General features: G+C 39.3%; 1 protein-coding gene across 3 annotated transcripts in view; it reads left to right on the forward strand.

Annotated features, from left to right (window-relative positions):
- Nucleotides 1-21,677, forward strand: part of ASL (argininosuccinate lyase) — a 122,998-nt gene that overhangs the window by 73,901 nt on the left and 27,420 nt on the right. For all 3 annotated transcript variants that reach the window (XM_053707443.1, XM_053707442.1, XM_053707444.1), the window contains exon 12: nucleotides 16,586-16,670. In XM_053707443.1, the coding sequence (XP_053563418.1) occupies nucleotides 16,586-16,670 (85 nt within the window). The remainder of the gene's footprint in view (nucleotides 1-16,585; nucleotides 16,671-21,677) is intronic.

A 21,677-nucleotide genomic window follows, 5' to 3' on the forward strand; every position in this document is an offset into this window, starting at 1 on the left:
AGGTGGCGGCGATGTCCGGAGCAGCAGATTAGGGGTTAATAAGTATAATGTAGGTGGCGGCGATGTTAGGGGTGGCAGATTAGGGGTTATTAATATTTAACTAGTGTTTGCGAGGCGGGAGTGCGGCGGTTTAGGGGTTAATATGTTCATTATAGTGGCGGCGATGTCCGGAGCGGCAGATTAGGGGTTAAAAAAATGTATCTTAATGTTTGCAATGCGGGAGGGCCTCGGTTTAGGGGTTAATAGGTAGTTTATGGGTGTTAGTGTACTTTTTAGCACTTTAGTTATGAGTTTTATGTTACGGCGTTGTACCATAAAACTCTTAACTACTGACTTTAAAATGCGTTAGGGATCTTGGAGGTAGATGGTGTACCGCTCACTTTTTGGACTCCCAGGACAGACTCGTAATACCGCCGCTATGGAAGTCCCATAGAAAAAAGGGTTTACAAAGTTTACGTAAGTCATTTTGCGGTAAGGCCAAAGAAGTGTGCGGTGCCCCTAAACCTGCAAGACTCGTAATAGCAGCGGTAGGAAAAAAGCAGCATTAGGACCTGTTAACACTGCTTTTTCAGCCTAACGCACAACTCGTAATCTAGCCGTTTGTGAAGAATATGCTTAGTAACATAATGGATAGATCATTTAATAGTGCAATGTTTGTGAAATAGGGGCAACACAATTATGCACCCAAGCATAGGGATATTTAGGTGAAGTGTCAATACTTTATTAGAACATATGTAAAAGAAAAAAAAAATATAGGCACAGTAGCAACATTGACTAACAGACATCGTACATGTTTCTTGCCAGGAACATTACTTATTCAGATATATTGAACACATTGTCCTGCATTATTTAAATAATATAATAATTTAACTCCAAATATATCAAACCATCTGATACACAGATAACAACAAAGTGCAGACATTTTTATTTATATATACAAATTAACCTTCTGTGACATCACAAATTTACAAGGTGAAAATTAATATCAAACAATATTCAAGAAATATTAAAAGGGTATGAAAATCTTAAAAACTTGCAGCTGAACACATACCCTTTATTTAAATAGTATTACAATTTAACTATAAAACTATCTAGATGCATAGATAACAACATGTATGCATCTCAGACCTACAAGGAGAAAATAAATAGCAAACAATATTCAAGTAATAATACAATTGTATAAAAATCTTAATGTGTAACTGAACACACACCCTTCCTTTCTTTATATAGTATTACAATTTAACTATATAAACACCAAACTATCTAGATGTATAGTAGATAAAAACAAAGTGCAGAAATGTATAAATACAAAGTAAAAGATATTAAACAATATGCAGGTAATAGCTAAAGGCTTAAGAACCTGTAACACCTTTTTCTAATAACATCGGCATAAAGGCCTCTAAATGTTGCTGTGAAAGGGAATTTCTATGCCTGTTAAGGACATACTTAAGTTTAGAAAAATACCTTTCACATGCCACTTGGGAAGAGGAAAGTGTCAGTGTCAACTTGCATGCATTGAAAAGGGAAGTATAAGCTAGACTGTACAAGTTGTTATGCATTATAGCAGCAATACAATTTTTGCAAGTCCTGCACTTTGCACTGATCTGACCTACATTAGAATGCTGTTATTCTTCAGCTTCAGAGCTCAGGCAATAAAGGATGGCTTCATCATCATCTTGGTTGATGAATCAAATTTTACAACTAAGTTGCTCAGCCCTTCCAGAGCATTTGAAGGAAGGTGCTGGAGGATGTCCAAAAAATGTTTGAGATCCAAACAAGCTAAATCATGTGTTGTAAATTGGCTCTGCAGATGAGTGACAGCAATCCAAAACTGATCGAATAATTCCTGATCCAAAGAGATCACTTTAACCTAACATGATGAGTAAGATGAGCATTGGGACTTTGCAAATAAGCATTGTATGCTTCAGTGAGTTACAATAAAAATCGTAAATCTATTTTCTTGGAGTTTTTATTGCAATGGGCTGTGAAGGCGATAATGTGACCGCTCGTCACTGCCTTATATGTGTGCCATTAAAAATCATAGTCAGCTTGGTGTTGGGTGTTATTAACTACATCGTTTATCCAAGAAAACAACATTCTTGTAAAGGTACGATGGAAACCTCTAGGACCTATTAGAGGGGTTTTGCAGAATTGGCTGCAATTATAGACTAATGGTAACATGGTCAGAAATGGTGATTTGGCATATTGAACTATATATAACACAGGGCACCACCGAGGAAGATTTAAAAAAAATAATCTATTCTCAATAATGTGTTGTGGGACTTGGACACATGTATAATCTCGTTTGTCTGGGTGTCTTGTGCGCCAAACATCTATGGGGCCCAAACTCTTTTTAAAACTGGAAATTAATTGCACTTCTCGAGTGTATCTTGTATTATCTGTTTACAATGTAGAGGAAGCCATAGGATCTTTAAATTAGTCCAAAAGGATGGCCTGGGCCAAGTTGAAATTGCCTTCAATTTATAATAGGGATACTGTCATGAGCCGCTAATTTGGCCAGAAGTGTCTATCAGAAATGAGGACAGAAGGAGTTGGGGCCATAAACATTGCAATTCAGCAGCTCATGACATACAGGTATGTGTAGCAACATGCATGAGTGTAATGATGTATCTGCCTTGTTTGTCAACGTCTATATTTGAGAAGGATACTGCAAAGTCTTACTTAACTAAAATGGCAACCCCTCTCTTTCTACCTTCTGTGGGTGTATAAATAACAGTAACCACCCAATGAGCCTTTAGTTTCTCATGTTCCTCTGCAGTCAATCTAGTCTCCTGGAGTATAGGGCTATGTCTACTCAAAGGGACTTGAGATGTTGAAGTATCATACTCAGTTTCACCGGGGAGGTAATCCCCAACATTCCAGGAAATCAAATTATACACAGAGGCCATGTGGAACCAGTATCAACTTCTAAATGCAATACTCCAGTGTAGTCAAGTGCTGATAGTAACCAGCGAATAAACAGATATGTTGAATGAAATACACAAAGTTAAGTGTATAAATAGTAGGGATAGACAAATGTTTCTAAAAATTCAAAATTTAAAACAAATTTTGATACATTCGTTCATTTGAATCGAATTTAGAATGTTTATATAACATTCTAACATTCTATTTTCATTTTCAAATTTTTCAATAACTTTTGAAAATATATTTTCGAATAATAGAATGTTTAGCTTTGTATTTTATATCACATTCAATTTCGAAATGTAATATTCAAATTCAAATGTGACATTCGAATTTGAATGTCACATTCAAATTCGAAATAGTATTTCTAGTCTACAACTGTGTTTTATAAATGTAATATTCTAATTTGAATGCTACATTGGAATGTCACATTCAAATTCAAAATAGTATTTCTAGTCTAATACTGTGTTTTATAAATGTAATATTTGAATTCAAATGTCATATTCAAATTTTAAATAGTATTTCTAGTCTACAACTTTGTTGTATAAATGTAATATTCGAATGTCACATTCGAATTTGAAGGTAGCATTCAAATTCGAAATAGTATTTCTAGTCTACAACTGTGTTTTATAAATGTTATATTCAAATTCGAATGTCACATTTGAAAACTGTAAATAACATTCGATAATAGAATTTTAATGAATATTCATTCTTATCAACATTTGATAATGTAATTCGAATTTCTACAATAACATTCCTTCTAACATTTGAGTTTAAATATAAACACATTTGCCCATCTCTAATAAATGGGGGCATAACAGGGACTCACTGCTTCATGTTGCTATAGGCGCCAGGACACAAAGGATTACAAGTTGTTGGCAGCAGGTCTGCAGGCACTCCAGGAACTCTCCAAAATTTTAATCTGAGCTAACAAATGTAATTCTGAGATTAGCAAAAGTAAAGGTTATACTCTTCTTTTCCTAAGTATTCTATAACTTCATAAATAAAAAGGACACCAAAATTAACTGAGGTTAAATAACACCATAACATTAATCTAAGATAGAAGAAGTATCTAATATAACTGTGAAAAGGTTGCTCTTTAAAGGCCTAAAGGAACTAATCCTCAACAAATATCTAACTAAATAATAATCAGTCCAACAAAACTGCTTCATAACAAGTAATAATAAGTAAAGTGCTCAGGATACCTAGTTAAGTATGTCTATTCAGCTCCTGCTCGTTTTTCCGTGTCCAAGTATGCCTGCAAAGCTTGAGGTGAGTGGAAGAAGTGTGTCCCTGAGAGGGTTTGCAGTCAGAGTTTGGTCGGATACAGCATTGTAATTTGGCGACCCTGTTTTATGTAGCCGAGAGCAGTAGGGAGCAAATACCCTTCTTTCTTCTGTTATGTGTGATCAGTCCACGGGTCATCATTACTTCTGGGATATAACTCCTCCCCAACAGGAAATGCAAGAGGATTCACCCAGCAGAGCTGCATATAGCTCCTCCCCTCTACGTCAGTCCCAGTCATTCTCTTGCACCCAACGACTAGATAGGATGTGTGAGAGGACTATGGTGATTATACTTAGTTTTTATGACTTCAATCAAAAGTTTGTTATTTTACAATAGCACCGGAGCGTGTTATTACTTCTCTGGCAGAGTTTGAGGAAGAATCTGCCAGAGTTTTTTACTATGATTTTAACCGGAGTTGTTAAGATCATATTGCTGTTCTCGGCCATCTGAGGGAGGTAAAGGCTTCAGATCAGGGGACAGCGGGCAGATGAATCTGCATTGAGGTATGTAGCAGTTTTTATTTTCTGAATGGAATTGATGAGAAAATCCTGCCATACCGTTAAAATGACATGTATGTATACACTTCAGTATTCTGGGGATGGTATTTCACCGGAACTACTCTGTTAAAGGTCACTAATCCTTTTAATAACTATTTATCATGTTAAACGTTTTTGCTGGAATGTAGAATCGTTTACATTGCTGAGGTACTGTGTGAATAAATATTTGGGCATTATTTTCCACTTGGCAGCCTTTTTTTGCTTTTAATTGAGAGCAGTTCTCAATGCCCTTCTGGCTTGGCCCCAATTAACAACTCGGGGGTTCATCAGGTTTCAGTCGGACAACATCACGACTGTAGCTTACATCAACCATCAGGGAGGGACAAGAAGCTCCCAAGCAATGATGGAAGTATCAAAGATAATTCGCTGGGCAGAGTCTCACTCTTGCCACCTGTCAGCAATCCACATCCCGGGAGTGGAGAACTGGGAGGCGGATTTCTTGAGTCGCCAGACTTTTCATCCGGGGGAGTGGGAACTTCATCCGGAGGTCTTTGCCCAAATACTTCGACGTTGGGGCAAACCAGAGATAGATCTCATGGCGTCTCGCCAGAACGCCAAACTTCCTCACTACGGGTCCAGATCCAGGGATCCGGGAGCGGTTCTGATAGATGCTTTGACAGCACCTTGGAACTTCGGGATGGCTTATGTGTTTCCACCCTTCCCGCTGCTTCCTCGATTGATTGCCAAAATCAAACAGGAGAGAGCATCAGTGATTCTAATAGCGCCTGCATGGCCACGCAGGACTTGGTATGCAGATCTAGTGGACATGTCATCCTGTCCGCCTTGGTCTCTACCTCTAAGACAGGACCTTCTGATACAGGGTCCATTCAAACATCAAAATCTAACTTCTCTGAAGCTGACTGCTTGGAAATTGAACGCTTGATTTTATCAAAACGTGGTTTTTCTGAGTCGGTTATTGATACCCTGATACAGGCTAGGAAGCCTGTTACCAGAAGGATTTACCATAAAATATGGCGTAAATACCTATACTGGTGCGAATCCAAAGGTTACTCCTGGAGTAAGGTTAGGATCGCTAGGATATTGTCTTTTCTACAAGAAGGTTTAGAAAAGGGTTTATCAGCTAGTTCATTAAAGGGACAGATTTCAGCTCTGTCCATCTTGTTACACAGGCGTCTGTCAGAAAATCCAGACGTCCAGGCTTTTTGTCAGGCTTTAGCTAGGATCAAGCCTGTGTTTAAAGCTGTTGCTCCGCCATGGAGTTTAAACTTAGTTCTTAACGTTTTACAAGGTGTTCCGTTTGAACCCCTTCATTCCATTGATATAAAATTGTTATCTTGGAAAGTTCTGTTTTTAATGGCTATTTCCTCGGCTCGAAGAGTCTCTGAGTTATCAGCCTTACATTGTGATTCTCCTTATCTGATTTTTCACTCAGACAAGGTAGTTCTGCGTACTAAACCTGGGTTCTTACCTAAGTTAGTCACTAACAGGAATATCAATCAAGAGATTGTTGTTCCATCCTTGTGTCCAAATCCTTCTTCAAAGAAGGAACGTCTTCTACACAATCTGGATGTAGTTCGTGCCCTCAAGTTCTACTTGCAGGCAACTAAAGATTTTCGCCAAACTTCTTCCCTGTTTGTCGTTTATTCTGGACAGAGGAGAGGTCAAAAAGCTTCTGCTACCTCTCTCTCTTTTTGGCTTCGTAGCATAATACGTTTAGCCTATGAGACTGCTGGACAGCAGCCTCCTGAAAGAATTACAGCCCACTCCACTAGAGCTGTGGCTTCCACTTGGGCCTTTAAGAATGAGGCCTCTGTTGAACAGATTTGCAAGGCTGCAACTTGGTCTTCGCTTCATACTTTTTCCAAATTTTACAAATTTGACACTTTTGCTTCTTCGGAGGCTATTTTTGGGAGAAAGGTTCTTCAGGCAGTGGTTCCTTCTGTATAATGAGCCTGCCTATCCCTCCCGTCATCCGTGTACTTTTGCTTTGGTATTGGTATCCCAGAAGTAATGATGACCCGTGGACTGATCACACATAACAGAAGAAAACATAATTTATGCTTACCTGATAAATTCCTTTCTTCTGTTGTGTGATCAGTCCACGGCCCGCCCTGTTTTAAGGCAGGTAAATATTTTTTAAATTATACTCCAGTCACCACTTCACCCTTGGTTACTCCTTTCTCGTTGATTCTTGGTCGAATGACTGGGACTGACGTAGAGGGGAGGAGCTATATGCAGCTCTGCTGGGTGAATCCTCTTGCATTTCCTGTTGGGGAGGAGTTATATCCCAGAAGTAATGATGACCCGTGGACTGATCACACAACAGAAGAAAGGAATTTATCAGGTAAGCATAAATTATGTTTTCTCCAACATAGGTGTGTCCGGTCCACGGCGTCATCCTTACTTGTGGGATATTCTCTTCCCCAACAGGAAATGGCAAAGAGCCCAGCAAAGCTGGTCACATGATCCCTCCTAGGCTCCGCCTTCCCCAGTCATTCTCTTTGCCGTTGTACAGGCAACATCTCCACGGAGATGGCTTAGAGTTTTTTGGTGTTTAACTGTAGTTTTTATTATTCAATCAAGAGTTTGTTATTTTAAAATAGTGCTGGTATGTACTATTTACTCTGAAACAGAAAAGAGATGAAGATTTCTGTTTGTAAGAGGAAAATGATTTTAGCAACCGTTACTAAAATCGATGGCTGTTTCCACACAGGACTGTTGAGAGGAATTAACTTCAGTTGGGGGAAACAGTGAGCAGACTTTTGCTGCTTGAGGTATGACACATTTCTAACAAGACGATGTAATGCTGGAAGCTGTCATTTTCCCTATGGGATCCGGTAAGCCATTTTTATTACATAAAGAAAAAAAAAGGGCTTCACAAGGGCTTTTAAGACTGTAGACATTTTCTGGGCTAAAACGATTGATATATAAGCTTATTTTATACTTCATAGCTTTGAGGAATTATTTTATTCTTGGGAATTATGTAAAATAACCGGCAGGCACTGTATTGGACACCTTATTCTCTAGGGGCTTTCCCTAATCATAGGCAGAGCCTCATTTTCGCGCCTCTATTGCGCACTTGTTTTTGGGAAGCATGACATGCAGATGCATGTGTGAGGAGCTCTGATACATAGAAAAGACTTTCTGAAGGCGTCATTTGGTATCGTATTCCCCTTTGGGCTTGGTTGGGTCTCAGCAAAGCAGATACCAGGGACTGTAAAGGGGTTAAATATAAAAACGGCTCCGGTTCCGTTATTTTAAGGGTTAAAGCTTTCAAATTTGGTGTGCAATACTTTTAAGGCTTTAAGACACTGTGGTGAAATTTTGGTGAATTTTGAACAATTCCTTCATACTTTTTCACATTTGCAGTAATAAAGTGTGTTCAGTTTAAAATTTAAAGTGACAGTAACGGTTTTATTTTAAAACGTTTTTTGTACTTTGTTATCAAGTTTATGCCTGTTTAACATGTCTGAACTACCAGATAGACTGTGTTCTGTATGTGGGGAAACCAAGGTTCCTTCTCATTTAAATAGATGTGATTTATGTGACACAAAATTTAGAGAAAATGATGCCCAAGATGATTCCTCAAGTGAGGGGAGTAAGCATGGTACTGCATCATCCCCTCCTTCGTCTACACCAGTCTTGCCCACACAGGAGGCCCCTAGTACATCTAGTGCGCCAATACTCCTTACTATGCAACAATTAACGGCTGTAATGGATAATTCTATCAAAAACATTTTAGCCAAAATGCCCACTTATCAGCGAAAGCGCGACTGCTCTGTTTTAGAAAATACTGAAGAGCATGAGGACGCTGATGATATTGGTTCTGCAGTGCCCCTACACCAGTCTGAGGGGGCCAGGGAGGTTTTGTCTGAGGGAGAAATTTCAGATTCAGGGAAAATTTCTCAACAAGCTGAACCTGATGTGATTACATTTAAATTTAAATTGGAACATCTCCGCGCCCTGCTTAAGGAGGTGTTATCTACTCTGGATGATTGTGAGAATTTGGTAATTCCAGAGAAATTATGTAAAATGGACAAGTTCCTAGAGGTCCCGGGGCCCCCCGAAGCTTTTCCTATACCCAAGCGGGTGGCGGACATTGTAAATAAAGAATGGGAAAGGCCCGGCATACCTTTCGTCCCTCCCCCTATATTTAAGAAATTGTTTCCTATGGTCGACCCCAGAAAGGACTTATGGCAGACAGTCCCCAAGGTCGAGGGGGCGGTTTCTACTCTAAACAAACGCACCACTATACCCATAGAAGATAGTTGTGCTTTCAAAGATCCTATGGATAAAAAATTAGAGGGTTTGCTTAAAAAGATGTTTGTTCAGCAAGGTTACCTTCTACAACCAATTTCATGCATTGTTCCTGTCACTACAGCAGCGTGTTTCTGGTTCGATGAACTAGAAAAGGCGCTCAATAAAGATTCTTCTTATGAGGAGATTTTGGACAGAATTCATGCTCTCAAATTGGCTAACTCTTTCACCCTAGACGCCACTTTGCAATTGGCTAGATTAGCAGCGAAAAATTCTGGGTTTGCTATTGTGGCGCGCAGAGCGCTTTGGCTAAAATCTTGGTCAGCGGATGCGTCTTCCAAGAACAAATTGCTTAACATTCCTTTCAAGGGGAAAACGCTGTTTGGCCCTGACTTGAAAGAGATTATTTCTGATATCACTGGGGGCAAGGGCCACGCCCTTCCTCAGGATAGGTCTTTCAAGGCCAAAAATAAACCTAATTTTCGTCCCTTTCGCAGAAACGGACCAGCCCCAAGTGCTACGTCCTCTAAGCAAGAGGGTAATACTTCTCAAGCCAAGCCAGCCTGGAGGCCAATGCAAGGCTGGAACAAAGGTAAGCAGGCCAAGAAACCTGCCACTGCTACCAAGACAGCATGAGATGTTGGCCCCCGATCCGGGACCGGATCTGGTGGGGGGCAGACTCTCTCTCTTCGCTCAGGCTTGGGCAAGAGATGTTCTGGATCCTTGGGCGCTAGAAATAGTCTCCCAAGGTTATCTTCTGGAATTCAAGGGGCTTCCCCCAAGGGGGAGGTTCCACAGGTCTCAATTGTCTTCAGACCACATAAAAAAACAGGCATTCTTACATTGTGTAGAAGACCTGTTAAAAATGGGAGTGATTCATCCTGTTCCATTAGGAGAACAAGGGATGGGGTTCTACTCCAATCTGTTCGTAGTTCCCAAAAAAGAGGGAACATTCAGACCAATCTTAGATCTCAAGATCCTAAACAAGTTTCTCAAGGTTCCATCGTTCAAAATGGAAACCATTCGAACAATTCTTCCTTCCATCCAGGAAGGTCAATTCATGACCACGGTGGATTTAAAGGATGCGTATCTACATATTCCTATCCACAAGGAACATCATCGGTTCCTAAGGTTCGCATTTCTGGACAAGCATTACCAGTTTGTGGCACTTCCGTTCAGATTAGCCACTGCTCCAAGAATTTTCACAAAGGTACTAGGGTCCCTTCTAGCGGTGCTAAGACCAAGGGGCATTGCAGTAGTACCTTACTTGGACGACATACTGATTCAAGCGTCGTCCCTTCCACAAGCAAAGGCTCACACGGACATTGTCCTGGCCTTTCTCAGATCTCACGGGTGGAAAGTGAACGTAGAAAAAAGTTCTCTATCTCCGTCAACAAGGGTTCCCTTCTTGGGAACAATAATAGACTCCTTAGAAATGAGGATTTTTCTGACAGAGGCCAGAAAATCAAAACTTCTAAACTCTTGTCAAATACTTCATTCTGTTCCTCTTCCTTCCATAGCGCAGTGCATGGAAGTAATAGGTTTGATGGTAGCGGCAATGGACATAGTTCCTTTTGCGCAAATTCATCTAAGACCATTACAACTGTGCATGCTCAGTCAGTGGAATGGGGACTATACAGACTTGTCTCCGACGATACAAGTAGATCAGAGGACCAGAGATTCACTCCGTTGGTGGCTGTCCCTGGACAACCTGTCACAGGGGATGAGCTTCCGCAGACCAGAGTGGGTCATTGTCACGACCGACGCCAGTCTGGTGGGCTGGGGCGCGGTCTGGGGACCTCTGAAAGCTCAGGGTCTTTGGTCTCGGGAAGAATCTCTTCTCCCGATAAATATTCTGGAACTGAGAGCGATATTCAATGCTCTCAAGGCTTGGCCTCAGCTAGCAAAGGCCAAGTTCATACGGTTTCAATCAGACAACATGACGACTGTTGCGTACATCAACCATCAGGGGGGAACAAGGAGTTCCCTGGCGATGGAAGAAGTGACCAAAATCATTCAATGGGCGGAGACTCACTCCTGCCACTTGTCTGCAATCCACATCCCAGGAGTGGAAAATTGGGAAGCGGATTTTCTGAGTCGTCAGACATTTCATCCGGGGGAGTGGGAACTCCATCCGGAAATCTTTGCCCAAATTACTCAATTGTGGGGCATTCCAGACATGGATCTGATGGCCTCTCGTCAGAACTTCAAGGTTCCTTGCTACGGGTCCAGATCCAGGGATCCCAAGGCGACTCTAGTAGATGCACTAGTAGCACCTTGGACCTTCAAACTAGCTTATGTATTCCCGCCGTTTCCTCTCATCCCCAGGCTGGTAGCCAGGATCAATCAGGAGAGGGCACCAGTGATCTTGATAGCTCCTGCGTGGCCACGCAGGACTTGGTATGCAGACCTGGTGAATATGTCATCGGCTCCACCATGGAAGCTACCTTTGAGACGAGACCTTCTTGTTCAAGGTCCGTTCGAACATCCGAATCTGGTCTCACTCCAACTGACTGCTTGGAGATTGAACGCTTGATCTTATCAAAGCGAGGGTTCTCAGATTCTGTCATTGATACTCTTGTTCAGGCCAGAAAGCCTGTAACTAGAAAAATCTACCACAAAATATGGAAAAAATATATCTGTTGGTGTGAATCTAAAGGATTCCCTTGGGACAAGATTAAAATTCCTAAGATTCTATCCTTTCTTCAAGAAGGTTTGGAGAAAGGATTATCTGCAAGTTCTTTGAAGGGACAGATTTCTGCCTTGTCTGTGTTACTTCACAAAAAGCTGGCAGCTGTGCCAGATGTTCAAGCCTTTGTTCAGGCTCTGGTTAGAATCAAGCCTGTTTACAAACCTTTGACTCCTCCTTGGAGTCTCAATTTAGTTCTTTCAGTTCTTCAGGGGGTTCCGTTTGAACCCTTACATTCCGTTGATATTAAGTTATTATCTTGGAAAGTTTTGTTTTTGGTTGCAATTTCTTCTGCTAGAAGAGTTTCAGAATTATCTGCTCTGCAGTGTTCTCCTCCTTATCTGGTGTTCCATGCAGATAAGGTGGTTTTGCGTACTAAACCTGGTTTTCTTCCGAAAGTTGTTTCTAACAAAAACATTAACCAGGAGATAGTCGTGCCTTCTTTGTGTCCGAATCCAGTTTCAAAGAAGGAACGTTTGTTGCACAATTTGGATGTAGTGCGTGCTCTAAAATTCTATTTAGATGCTACAAAGGATTTTAGACAAACATCTTCCTTGTTTGTTGTTTATTCTGGTAAAAGGAGAGGTCAAAAAGCAACTTCTACCTCTCTCTCTTTTTGGCTTAAAAGCATCATCAGATTGGCTTACGAGACTGCCGGACGGCAGCCTCCTGAAAGAATCACAGCTCATTCCACTAGGGCTGTGGCTTCCACATGGGCCTTCAAGAACGAGGCTTCTGTTGATCAGATATGTAAGGCAGCGACTTGGTCTTCACTGCACACTTTTACTAAATTTTACAAATTTGATACTTTTGCTTCTTCTGAGGCTATTTTTGGGAGAAAGGTTTTGCAAGCCGTGGTGCCTTCCATCTAGGTGACCTGATTTGCTCCCTCCCTTCATCCGTGTCCTAAAGCTTTGGTATTGGTTCCCACAAGTAAGGATGACGCCGTGGACCGGACACACCTATGTTGGAGAAAACAGAATTTATGTTTACCTGATAAATTACTTTCTCCAACGGTGTGTCCGGTCCACGGCCCGCCCTGGTTTTTTAATCAGGTCTGATAATTTATTTTCTTTAACTACAGTCACCACGGTATCATATGATTTCTCCTATGCAAATATTCCTCCTTTACGTCGGTCGAATGACTGGGGAAGGCGGAGCCTAGGAGGGATCATGTGACCAGCTTTGCTGGGCTCTTTGCCATTTCCTGTTGGGGAAGAGAATATCCCACAAGTAAGGATGACGCCGTGGACCGGACACACCGTTGGAGAAAGTAATTTATCAGGTAAACATAAATTCTGTTTTTCTTCGTGATTCTGCTGAGAAATCCTGAAATAATAGTAGGTGATGACCTTTATATTTGATCTCTCTTTGTGCTCTATAAGCACGCAAGACTGTAAGCTTCTCCTGATAGTTCAGACACTTAAGTATCAATTGGCAGGGTCTCTCTTTCATATTATCCAATCGCCATTCTGTACCCACACAACGTGCCCTGTCCACATCTATGGGAAGGTATACCAATACGTAAACCAATCAGTTTAGGAAACATTAAAGCCACAAATTCTAGTAGGTCTTTTCCCTCAATGTATTAGCGCACACCTACAATGCGCAAGTTGTTTCATTTTGTTTCAGCATGTGCCTCAAGGAGCTCTCTGAATCAACCTGCCTATCTTCAACAATTGAAATTCGCTATTCTGCTATATTGAGACTAGTGGAGAATTGTCTGACTTCACTGGTTAAAGTGTCAACCCCAGCCTGCAGAGACTCCATCTTTGACAAAAAGAATGCTTTAAGTGTTTGCATCAGGCCAAATTAATCCATAACATTTCCACCAACAGGTTCTCCCTGTGGTTGATGTTCCACATGTATTTCTACAGTGTGGTGTTGCTTTTTTCTGCTGATTTTGATTTATAGCTCATGATGGTATTCACTGGTGAAGCAAGGCTCTTGAAGTATTTATCTACTTTCATGGGATCTTGTAAAACAGAGCAATGAGGAAAAAAAAGATTAGAGCTACAACCTCTAGTTTGCAAAGCAATATGCACCGCAGTGTAATCACCCTTCAATGAATGCAGAAATTATATCAGGAACAGAGCTGCAGAGGTAATTCCTGTGTCTGGCCACAAGATGGTGCTATAAGGGTATGTAGAGTACCAAAGAAGACTGCTGTTTGATCAACTATAAAAAATTGTCAAATGCACTACTGTGTGTGCATTGCGCTCAAGTGGCCGAAATCTGTTGTAATTCAGCAGAAATATACAAATAGGAATAAATCCTTATCACTTGCAATACTCAGTCCAGCTGGAGCTAAGGACACAATTCTGTGGCTCCACTAGATTATAAACGCACAAAGTGCAGATATAAACGCAGTCAGGCAATTAAGCTTCAAGCAATGACATATGGTGCTATTATGATCACCACTACCTACCTACCTGCTTGACTTCCAGGAGCAAGGGTGGAAACGTTATGCTCTTCACACAGGGAATCCAGCTGGAGCCGTGATGTGCGAAGCCCCCAAGACTATAGCCCAGCAAGGAAAAGACGTGGGGAGGTCTGGAGCTGTCAATTTTTAACTTTTTCCAAATAATCTTTGCAGAGCTCTTTTTCAATGCTGCGCTCCAGATGCCCCACCTACTAGAAGTGTCTGTAACTAGTCATTTTTTACGTTCCTTTTTTCTAATGGATTCGTATTTTTTTGCTAAGTTTGGGTTGGCTTGTGAAAAGCCGCAAAAATACCTGTTACACTTTAGTTTTTGCAGGTTTTCATAATGTCAGTGCAGAAAATGAAGATGTTCTGGAATTGATTGGAATATATATTGTTGTTATGAATAAAAATAGAGTTGAAAATAGCAGACTATAAAAGACAAGAAGCAAGCCCAATGTTGGCTATTTTATGGCAGCAGAATTTTAGCAAACACCCGGAAGGGGAAGCTGAGGAAATTAACTTGATATTGCAGCCTACAACAATTTATATAAAAAGCAAAGCTATTTAGAAAACTATCTATTGTTGCTATGTTGAATATCTAAATTGATATCACAATACACTGTAGCATTTTGTTTGGCAAACATATAAATACTCTATAAATGCATTTCAGGTGCGTTTTAATCTCTTTTAGGATTTAAATCTATCTACTACAGCAGAATTAACTTTTATACGTTTATAAGTAAAAGGCCCCCAACCCCTAACAGCGGTCCGATGCGGCAGCTTCTACTGTATTTACTGGTGCTCCGTATGTGCTTGTGGCTGTGGCCTGCTGCTCCTCCCTATGTACTGGCCCACGTGGCCTCCAGCCTTGGCTCCCTCCTTGTCTCTTGTGTGACTGTGCTGTGCAGACTCATGTTATGTGATATGACAGAAACCTTCAAGTATATTAAAAGGACTTAATAAAGCCGAGGCTGTATTTTTTTAAAAAAGGGCAACACCAGAACAAGGTTATGACCACAAGTGGAAGGGTAGCAGCTTCAGGAGTCATTTGCAGAAGCACTTCTCATCAGAAAGAGTGGCTGAATCATAGAACAAACGTCCTACAAACTAATTACACTTACACTTTATAGGAAAAAATGTCAGATTTCTGTGGCCTGTGGTTCCTATCTGTTGGCAAAATCTATGTTTTGTTATGTGGACATTTATAGTATTAATAATTAACGGAATAGCAGGTTACATTCATGTTAATTAGTGTCTTTCGTAGAAGACATAAGACAAATGAGATGTTAATTAGTATAATTATAATTTTATGGAAATAGTTGCTTCAAATTTTGCAATGACAGCTACACAAATATTTTGAAGGTTAAGAATGAGAATACCCAGATTGTTGTATGGTCATCTAATGTATGCATAGCACAGTTTGTATCCTAGATAGAAAGGTTTTATTATGCATAATAAACAAAACAAAAAAAGAACCATTTCATTATAGTTGCATTATTTATTTTGCCTCTTAAATTTATATTATTTCCATTCTATTTGGAAATACATATTCCATACTTCAGAGGCCTGACCCTGCTACATTCTTCACGTTGATTATCGAATCTCTCCAGTATTTATATCTGTCCATTATTGGTCTCAGTTAAAGGGACAGTCTACTTGAACATTTTTATTGTTTAAAAAGATAGTTAATTCCTTTTATTACCCGTTCACCAGTTCTGCATAACCAACACTGTTATATTAATATACTTTTTACCTCTATGATTATTTGTATCAAAGCCCTTGCAGACTGTCCCTTATCTCAGTGCTTTTTATAATCTTGCATTTCAGCCAATCAGTGCTGGTTCTTGTATAACCATTATCATTTTCCTCCGGAGTGAGCACAATGTTATCTATATGGCACAGACGAACTAGCAATGTCTGTATGTTGTGCAAGATTTAAAAAGCTAAAAAAATGCACTGATATAAGGGTGGCCTGCAGATGCTTAGAAACGGGCAAACTGAAGAAGAGATAGCTTATGGAATAAAAAAAAACTTAAAGGGACATGAAACCCAAATTTTTTCGATCATGATTCAGATAGAGCATACAATTTTAAAAAAACTTTCCAATTATTTCTATTATTTAATTTGCTTCCTTCTCTTGTTATCCTTTGCTGAAAGATGTATCTAGGAAAGCTCAGAGCAGCAAATAACCTATGTTCTAGCTGCTTATTGGTGGCTGCATATATATACCGATTGTTATTGGCTCACCCTTGTGTTCAGTTGGAAATCAGTAGTGCATTGCTGCTCATTCAGCAAAGCATACCAAGAGAACAAAGAAAAATTGATAATAGGAGTAAATTAGAAAGTTGCTTAAAATAGCCTGCTACTATAGGAACAAAATCAAAACAAAGAACAGGGCTTTGCTGAATGATAGTTTGTGAAAGTTATGACGTAGAGGGATTGCCTGTTAAGGCACTAATGTGAATAACTGCCTTGCTCTCTTTAAAGTACAGGGAGTAGTTTGATGCCTCAGAAGAAGAATCCTGATAGCTTGGAACTGATCCGCAGCAAAGCTGGTCGTGTCTTCGGACGGGTATGTGCAATGTTAGAACATATATGGTGCTGAAAGGAAAATGATACAGTAAATAGTATAAAGGTATGGTTTATATTTACTGAACATTTGCTGGAAAGCTTTATTCATACACTTTGTATAAAGTCACATGATTACAGCACACAGCAATACATTGAAAAATACAAGACTAGATTACAAGTGGAGCGCTAAATATCTCAGCAATGGGCTTGTGCGAACCTGCAGTCAAAGTTAAGAAAAGGGCTTGATGAATCTAGCCCTATGAGTTAAGTTACACTCAGTAGATCACTGTATAGCCCATTTGCACATCCCCAATGAAACAAAAATGAAAATAAGCTATACAAATATCTATTGAGTATGAAACCATTATTATAGATACAATCTGGTGATAAAGCATATCAAGAGTAAAATAGTATAATCACAACGCTCATGTTTATGCACTAGTTTAACTCCATAAAATCCTTTTAAAATCCATATTCTTTCTCAACTTGGTGAAAATAGAAAAAGACAGGATAATTATATTAGGCGTGTAGGTATATAATTAATTAACCCTCTTTATCTAACAGATTATCTTATTAATAATAAAAGAGAGACAAATATTTATTAGAACACATAACATATAATCAGTACTAAGAATGTACACCATACCTAGGGGAGCAACTTGACTTCCATTGTGGAAGGAGTAGAGGAGACGCACGAAGACAGCGTCCTGCGTCAGAGAGCGGCGCAATGCTCGCTCACCCCGACCAGTTGCCCGTTGGCGGGGGATTCTGTCACCCCCTTCAGGGAAATATCACGCTATGTGAGCCACTCGTAGTGAAAGTCACTAGCAACCAAATTAACCCATTGTCAGGGCTACAGCCTGCAGAATTCACAACCTAAGAGTGTCTTAGAGTCAGAACCAAGACACACTGGCGATACGCTCCTGAGCCCTAGCTGTCACGCACCTGTCAGTGCTGTGCTAACTCGGTGAAGGTCTGTACGACGAGGAGAAGTCCAAATTTCAGGTTGCCGGCATCAGTGTGCTCCCAGAATCCCAGTCGTGGCCTGTGTCCCAGGAGTGTGGATTATCCTGCTATCGTGGAGCGCATACCCGTGGGTTAGGAGAACCTCAGATCGACTAGCGCTACTCAGCTACCACTGCTGCCGTGTACCCCACTCAGCCTGCGTGTCTATGTACCTTACCTTGGCTTTCTAGTATACCGGTTAAGTAACTGGCACTATCTGGAGGATAAAATAAGCCTCTAACAAATACCTGATATCTAGTCTAGGCTTTAGTCTAGTCTACCGTGATCCAGACCGGTATTGCTTTAAAGTTACTGCATATTGTGTTTTTTGGTCTCAAGGACATGTAAATTACTCTAAGGAGGCTCAATATACAGCTGTTTTTCAGAATAAACCAAGTTTCTGTTTTTCACTCTGAGCATTTCAAGAACGTTGTGTCTTGGACATATTAATTGTAAGAATCTCCATACAATACGGTTTCCATAAGCTTGTCCCTGCTGTTTGCATTTAACTGCTAAGATTGCCTGTGTAGTGGACTACGAAATTTACTGCTGGAAGCTGACAGGTTCTAGATTGTTCATGCTACCTGTATAAAGTACAAGAACTATACCGTTATTGTCACTATTATAAAAAGTCTCTTACTTTTTATTCTAGCCTGTTGAGCAATATTTTGAGATTAATAATGTTTGGTAGAAATCTCTGACAAGCTATCTCTCTCCACTATTTACCTGATATTAGTCAGCAGGTCCTTTATTGGTTTAACTACGCAAAAGTTTATATAATCTGCTCTTAGATTGTCTGTAAAGATTATAAGAGTGTCACTGTTATTGACACCGCTATATTAGTTTTTTTGTCTCTCACCTTATTTTGCGGTGTATTAATGTGTGAGCTCTAAAATGTGTTTGTTAATATTGCTTGATCTATGGTGCTCACAATATTACAAGAAAAACAACAAGGTTACCATCCTGTTCTCTCGTGCATATATGTACTGTTGTTTTCTCTAGGAGGACTATGCCTAAGCCATAAAAAGTATATTTTCTCTTCTCTTCTGGAGCTTACGTATCTAAGGCTTTTCTGCACAGATTGTATTGATTTCTATATACAGTATATATTAGCTGTTTCTGCGATTTACTCCAAATCACACAAAGAAGGCGTTTAATTATATATACGCACTGTAAATCTATTGTTGGCACGTGCAATTCCGCTGAGAATTTCGCCTACTTTTTTTTATTTTCTTTTTTTTGCACCAATCACACAGTATCTTCACTCCCCTTTCTTCCAGGCTACCCCAGCCACTAACCAAGTATAGTCTTTCTGTCCTTTTTACCTCGCCTTAGTATATGGATAGATATTTGAGCACTAATAAGTACAAATCACCCAAAATTCCTCCAAAACAAAAAGATAAAAAAAAGCAGAAACAGCCTAGATAACACTAATAGTGGCCCTACAGAGGGTACAGTAACCCCCCATAACTATAAAGACACCGAGAATTTAGTTAAACAAATTTCAGATATTTTTATCCATCAATTTGAAGGTCTAAAGAAAGAACTCAGTTCTCTATCGCATGAGGTTAAACTATTTGCAAACAGCATTATGGAGGTAGAAAACAGAGTTTCCGAAATAGAAGATTCACTAAACTCACATTATGCTACAACTAAAACACAAAAACTACAGGTCCTACAGATCAGAATAGAGGAGCTTGAGGACAGATCCCGTAGAAACAACTTAAAAATAGTAGGCCTACCAGAAACCTTAGAATTTGCAGACCTTATGAATTTTGCCTCTACCACCCTTCCTCAAGCCCTTGGCATAAATACAGAACTCTTACCCCTGTCAATAGAAAGGGCTCATAGAATAGGGACTATTATAGATAGGGGGACGTCAACCATACCCAAAAGATCTATTATGATAACATTTCTAAGTTTCCAAGATAAAATAAAAATACTCCAGCAAATTAACCCCTTTCCAAATTAATGAACACTCCATACTGATTTTTCAAGATTATTCGGCTGAAACTATGGGTAAAAGACGTGAAATGGCACCCTATTGTACTCGGCTTATAAATTTGGGAATTAAAACCTCCCTCCTCTACCCATCTAAACTAAGAATTTATCACGAACCGAAATTGGTAACAATTAGCACAATTACAGAGGCTAATACGTTAATTGAAACTTCCAAACCTAGTGCCTAGAAATCTTACTACCTTCGAACAGGTTTAATAATAGACGTCATGATCATTTGTAATAGATGGATTTCCTGGCTGTTAAGTTTGTTTCCCCTTTTACGTTACCATGGTCTATTCCTTATTCTTTTCCTCCTATTTTTCTTTTTTTTTCTTCTCTCTCTTTTTCCTTTTTATATAGTATTTAATTTAATTAGACATGAAAGATACAATTAAACTTCTTTCATGGAATATCCCCTATTAAAAGAAAACGTATCACTCAATATCTTAAAAAAAAAATCCTCTGACATTGTACTTTTGCAGGAAACACACCTTAATAGTATTGAGACTGAGAAACTGGTCTGTGGCTGGGTTGGAGAGGTAATTTTTACACCGGCTGTTTATAGAAAGAGAGGGTTGGCTTGTTTGTTTAATAAAAATCTAGACTATGAAATTATATCACAATTGACAGATAAAGATAGTAGATTGTATTCATAGAAATAAAAATACAAGGTGTGCTCTAGGTTATATGTAACCTGTACGCCCCAATGAGTTTAGCTCAGAATTCTGGGAAAATCTTTTTTTCTAAATTAATTAACTTTGTTGACGCTAAATTGATTATTGGCAGGGATTTTTAACGCAACTTTTAAACCCCTGATAGATAGATTAAGAAATAAAAATAGATACAACAGGGAAGCCAAATTGCAAGACAAATTCGCTAAAAGCCTCCATCTAAAAGATATCTTGAGACTACAAAACCCTGATACAAGAGCCTTTACTGCTGAGTCTAAATCTTTTATAGTGTTCTCCAGAATAGATATGTTTTTAGTTTATGAATCTTTACTGGGCACAGAGATAGTTACCGACATTAAAGATATTATAATCTCGGACCATGCAGTAATCTCTCTTTCATTCCAGCCTGGGAAAATTTCCCCCCAGCTTTTCATCTCCAGGATATTAGTTTTAGGAACTGGCTGGAGGGTAAATGGAGAGAATATAGGAATTTTAATATTTAATATATTGCTAAAACAGAAATATTCTGGGAAGCGACTAAAGCCTTTTTTTAGGGGAGAAATCAAGGCATATATGATTAAAATAAAAATTAAGAGCTAGAGAAAATCAACAATCTAACCAGCTTTAAAATAAATTCATTAAAGGGACACTGATAGAGCATGCATGCAATTTTAAGCAACTTTCTAATTGACTTCTATTTTCAATTTTTCTTTATTCTCTTGTTATCTTTATTTGAAAAAGAAGGCATCTAAGCTTTTTTTGGGGTTCAGAACTCTGGACAGCACATTTTTATTGGTGGATGAATTTATCCACCAATCCGCAAGGACAACTCAGGTTGTTCACCAAAAATGGACCGGCATCTAAACTTACATTCTTGCATTTCAAATAAAGATACAAATAGAATAAAGAAAATTTGATAATAGGAGTAAATTAGAAAGTTGCTTAAAATTTCATGTTCTATCTGAATCACGAAAGATTCCCTTTAAATATATTGAAGATCCTACTTGCAAACACTGGGAAGAATATCAAAAAGCCAAAATAGAGAGAGAGACATTTATCAATCAGCAGCTAATCCAATCTGATTTTAGGAACAAAGCACGGTTTAATACATTTGGCCTCAAATCAGCAAAGTTTTTAGCCAACCTCGCTAAAACTAGGAAAAATTAAAATTATATAGCAGCCACTAAGGTACAAGGGATTAGATATACAACAGCATTGGAGATTCCAAAGCAATTTCTTCTCCATTTCCAAAAACTATACTCTGCAGATAGGCTCAACATAAAGAAAAACAGGACTTCTGGGCTAAATTTACCTTACCAAAAGTCTCCAGT

This window comes from Bombina bombina, chromosome 3 (assembly GCF_027579735.1).
Source record: "Bombina bombina isolate aBomBom1 chromosome 3, aBomBom1.pri, whole genome shotgun sequence".
Lineage (NCBI taxonomy): Eukaryota > Metazoa > Chordata > Amphibia > Anura > Bombinatoridae > Bombina > Bombina bombina.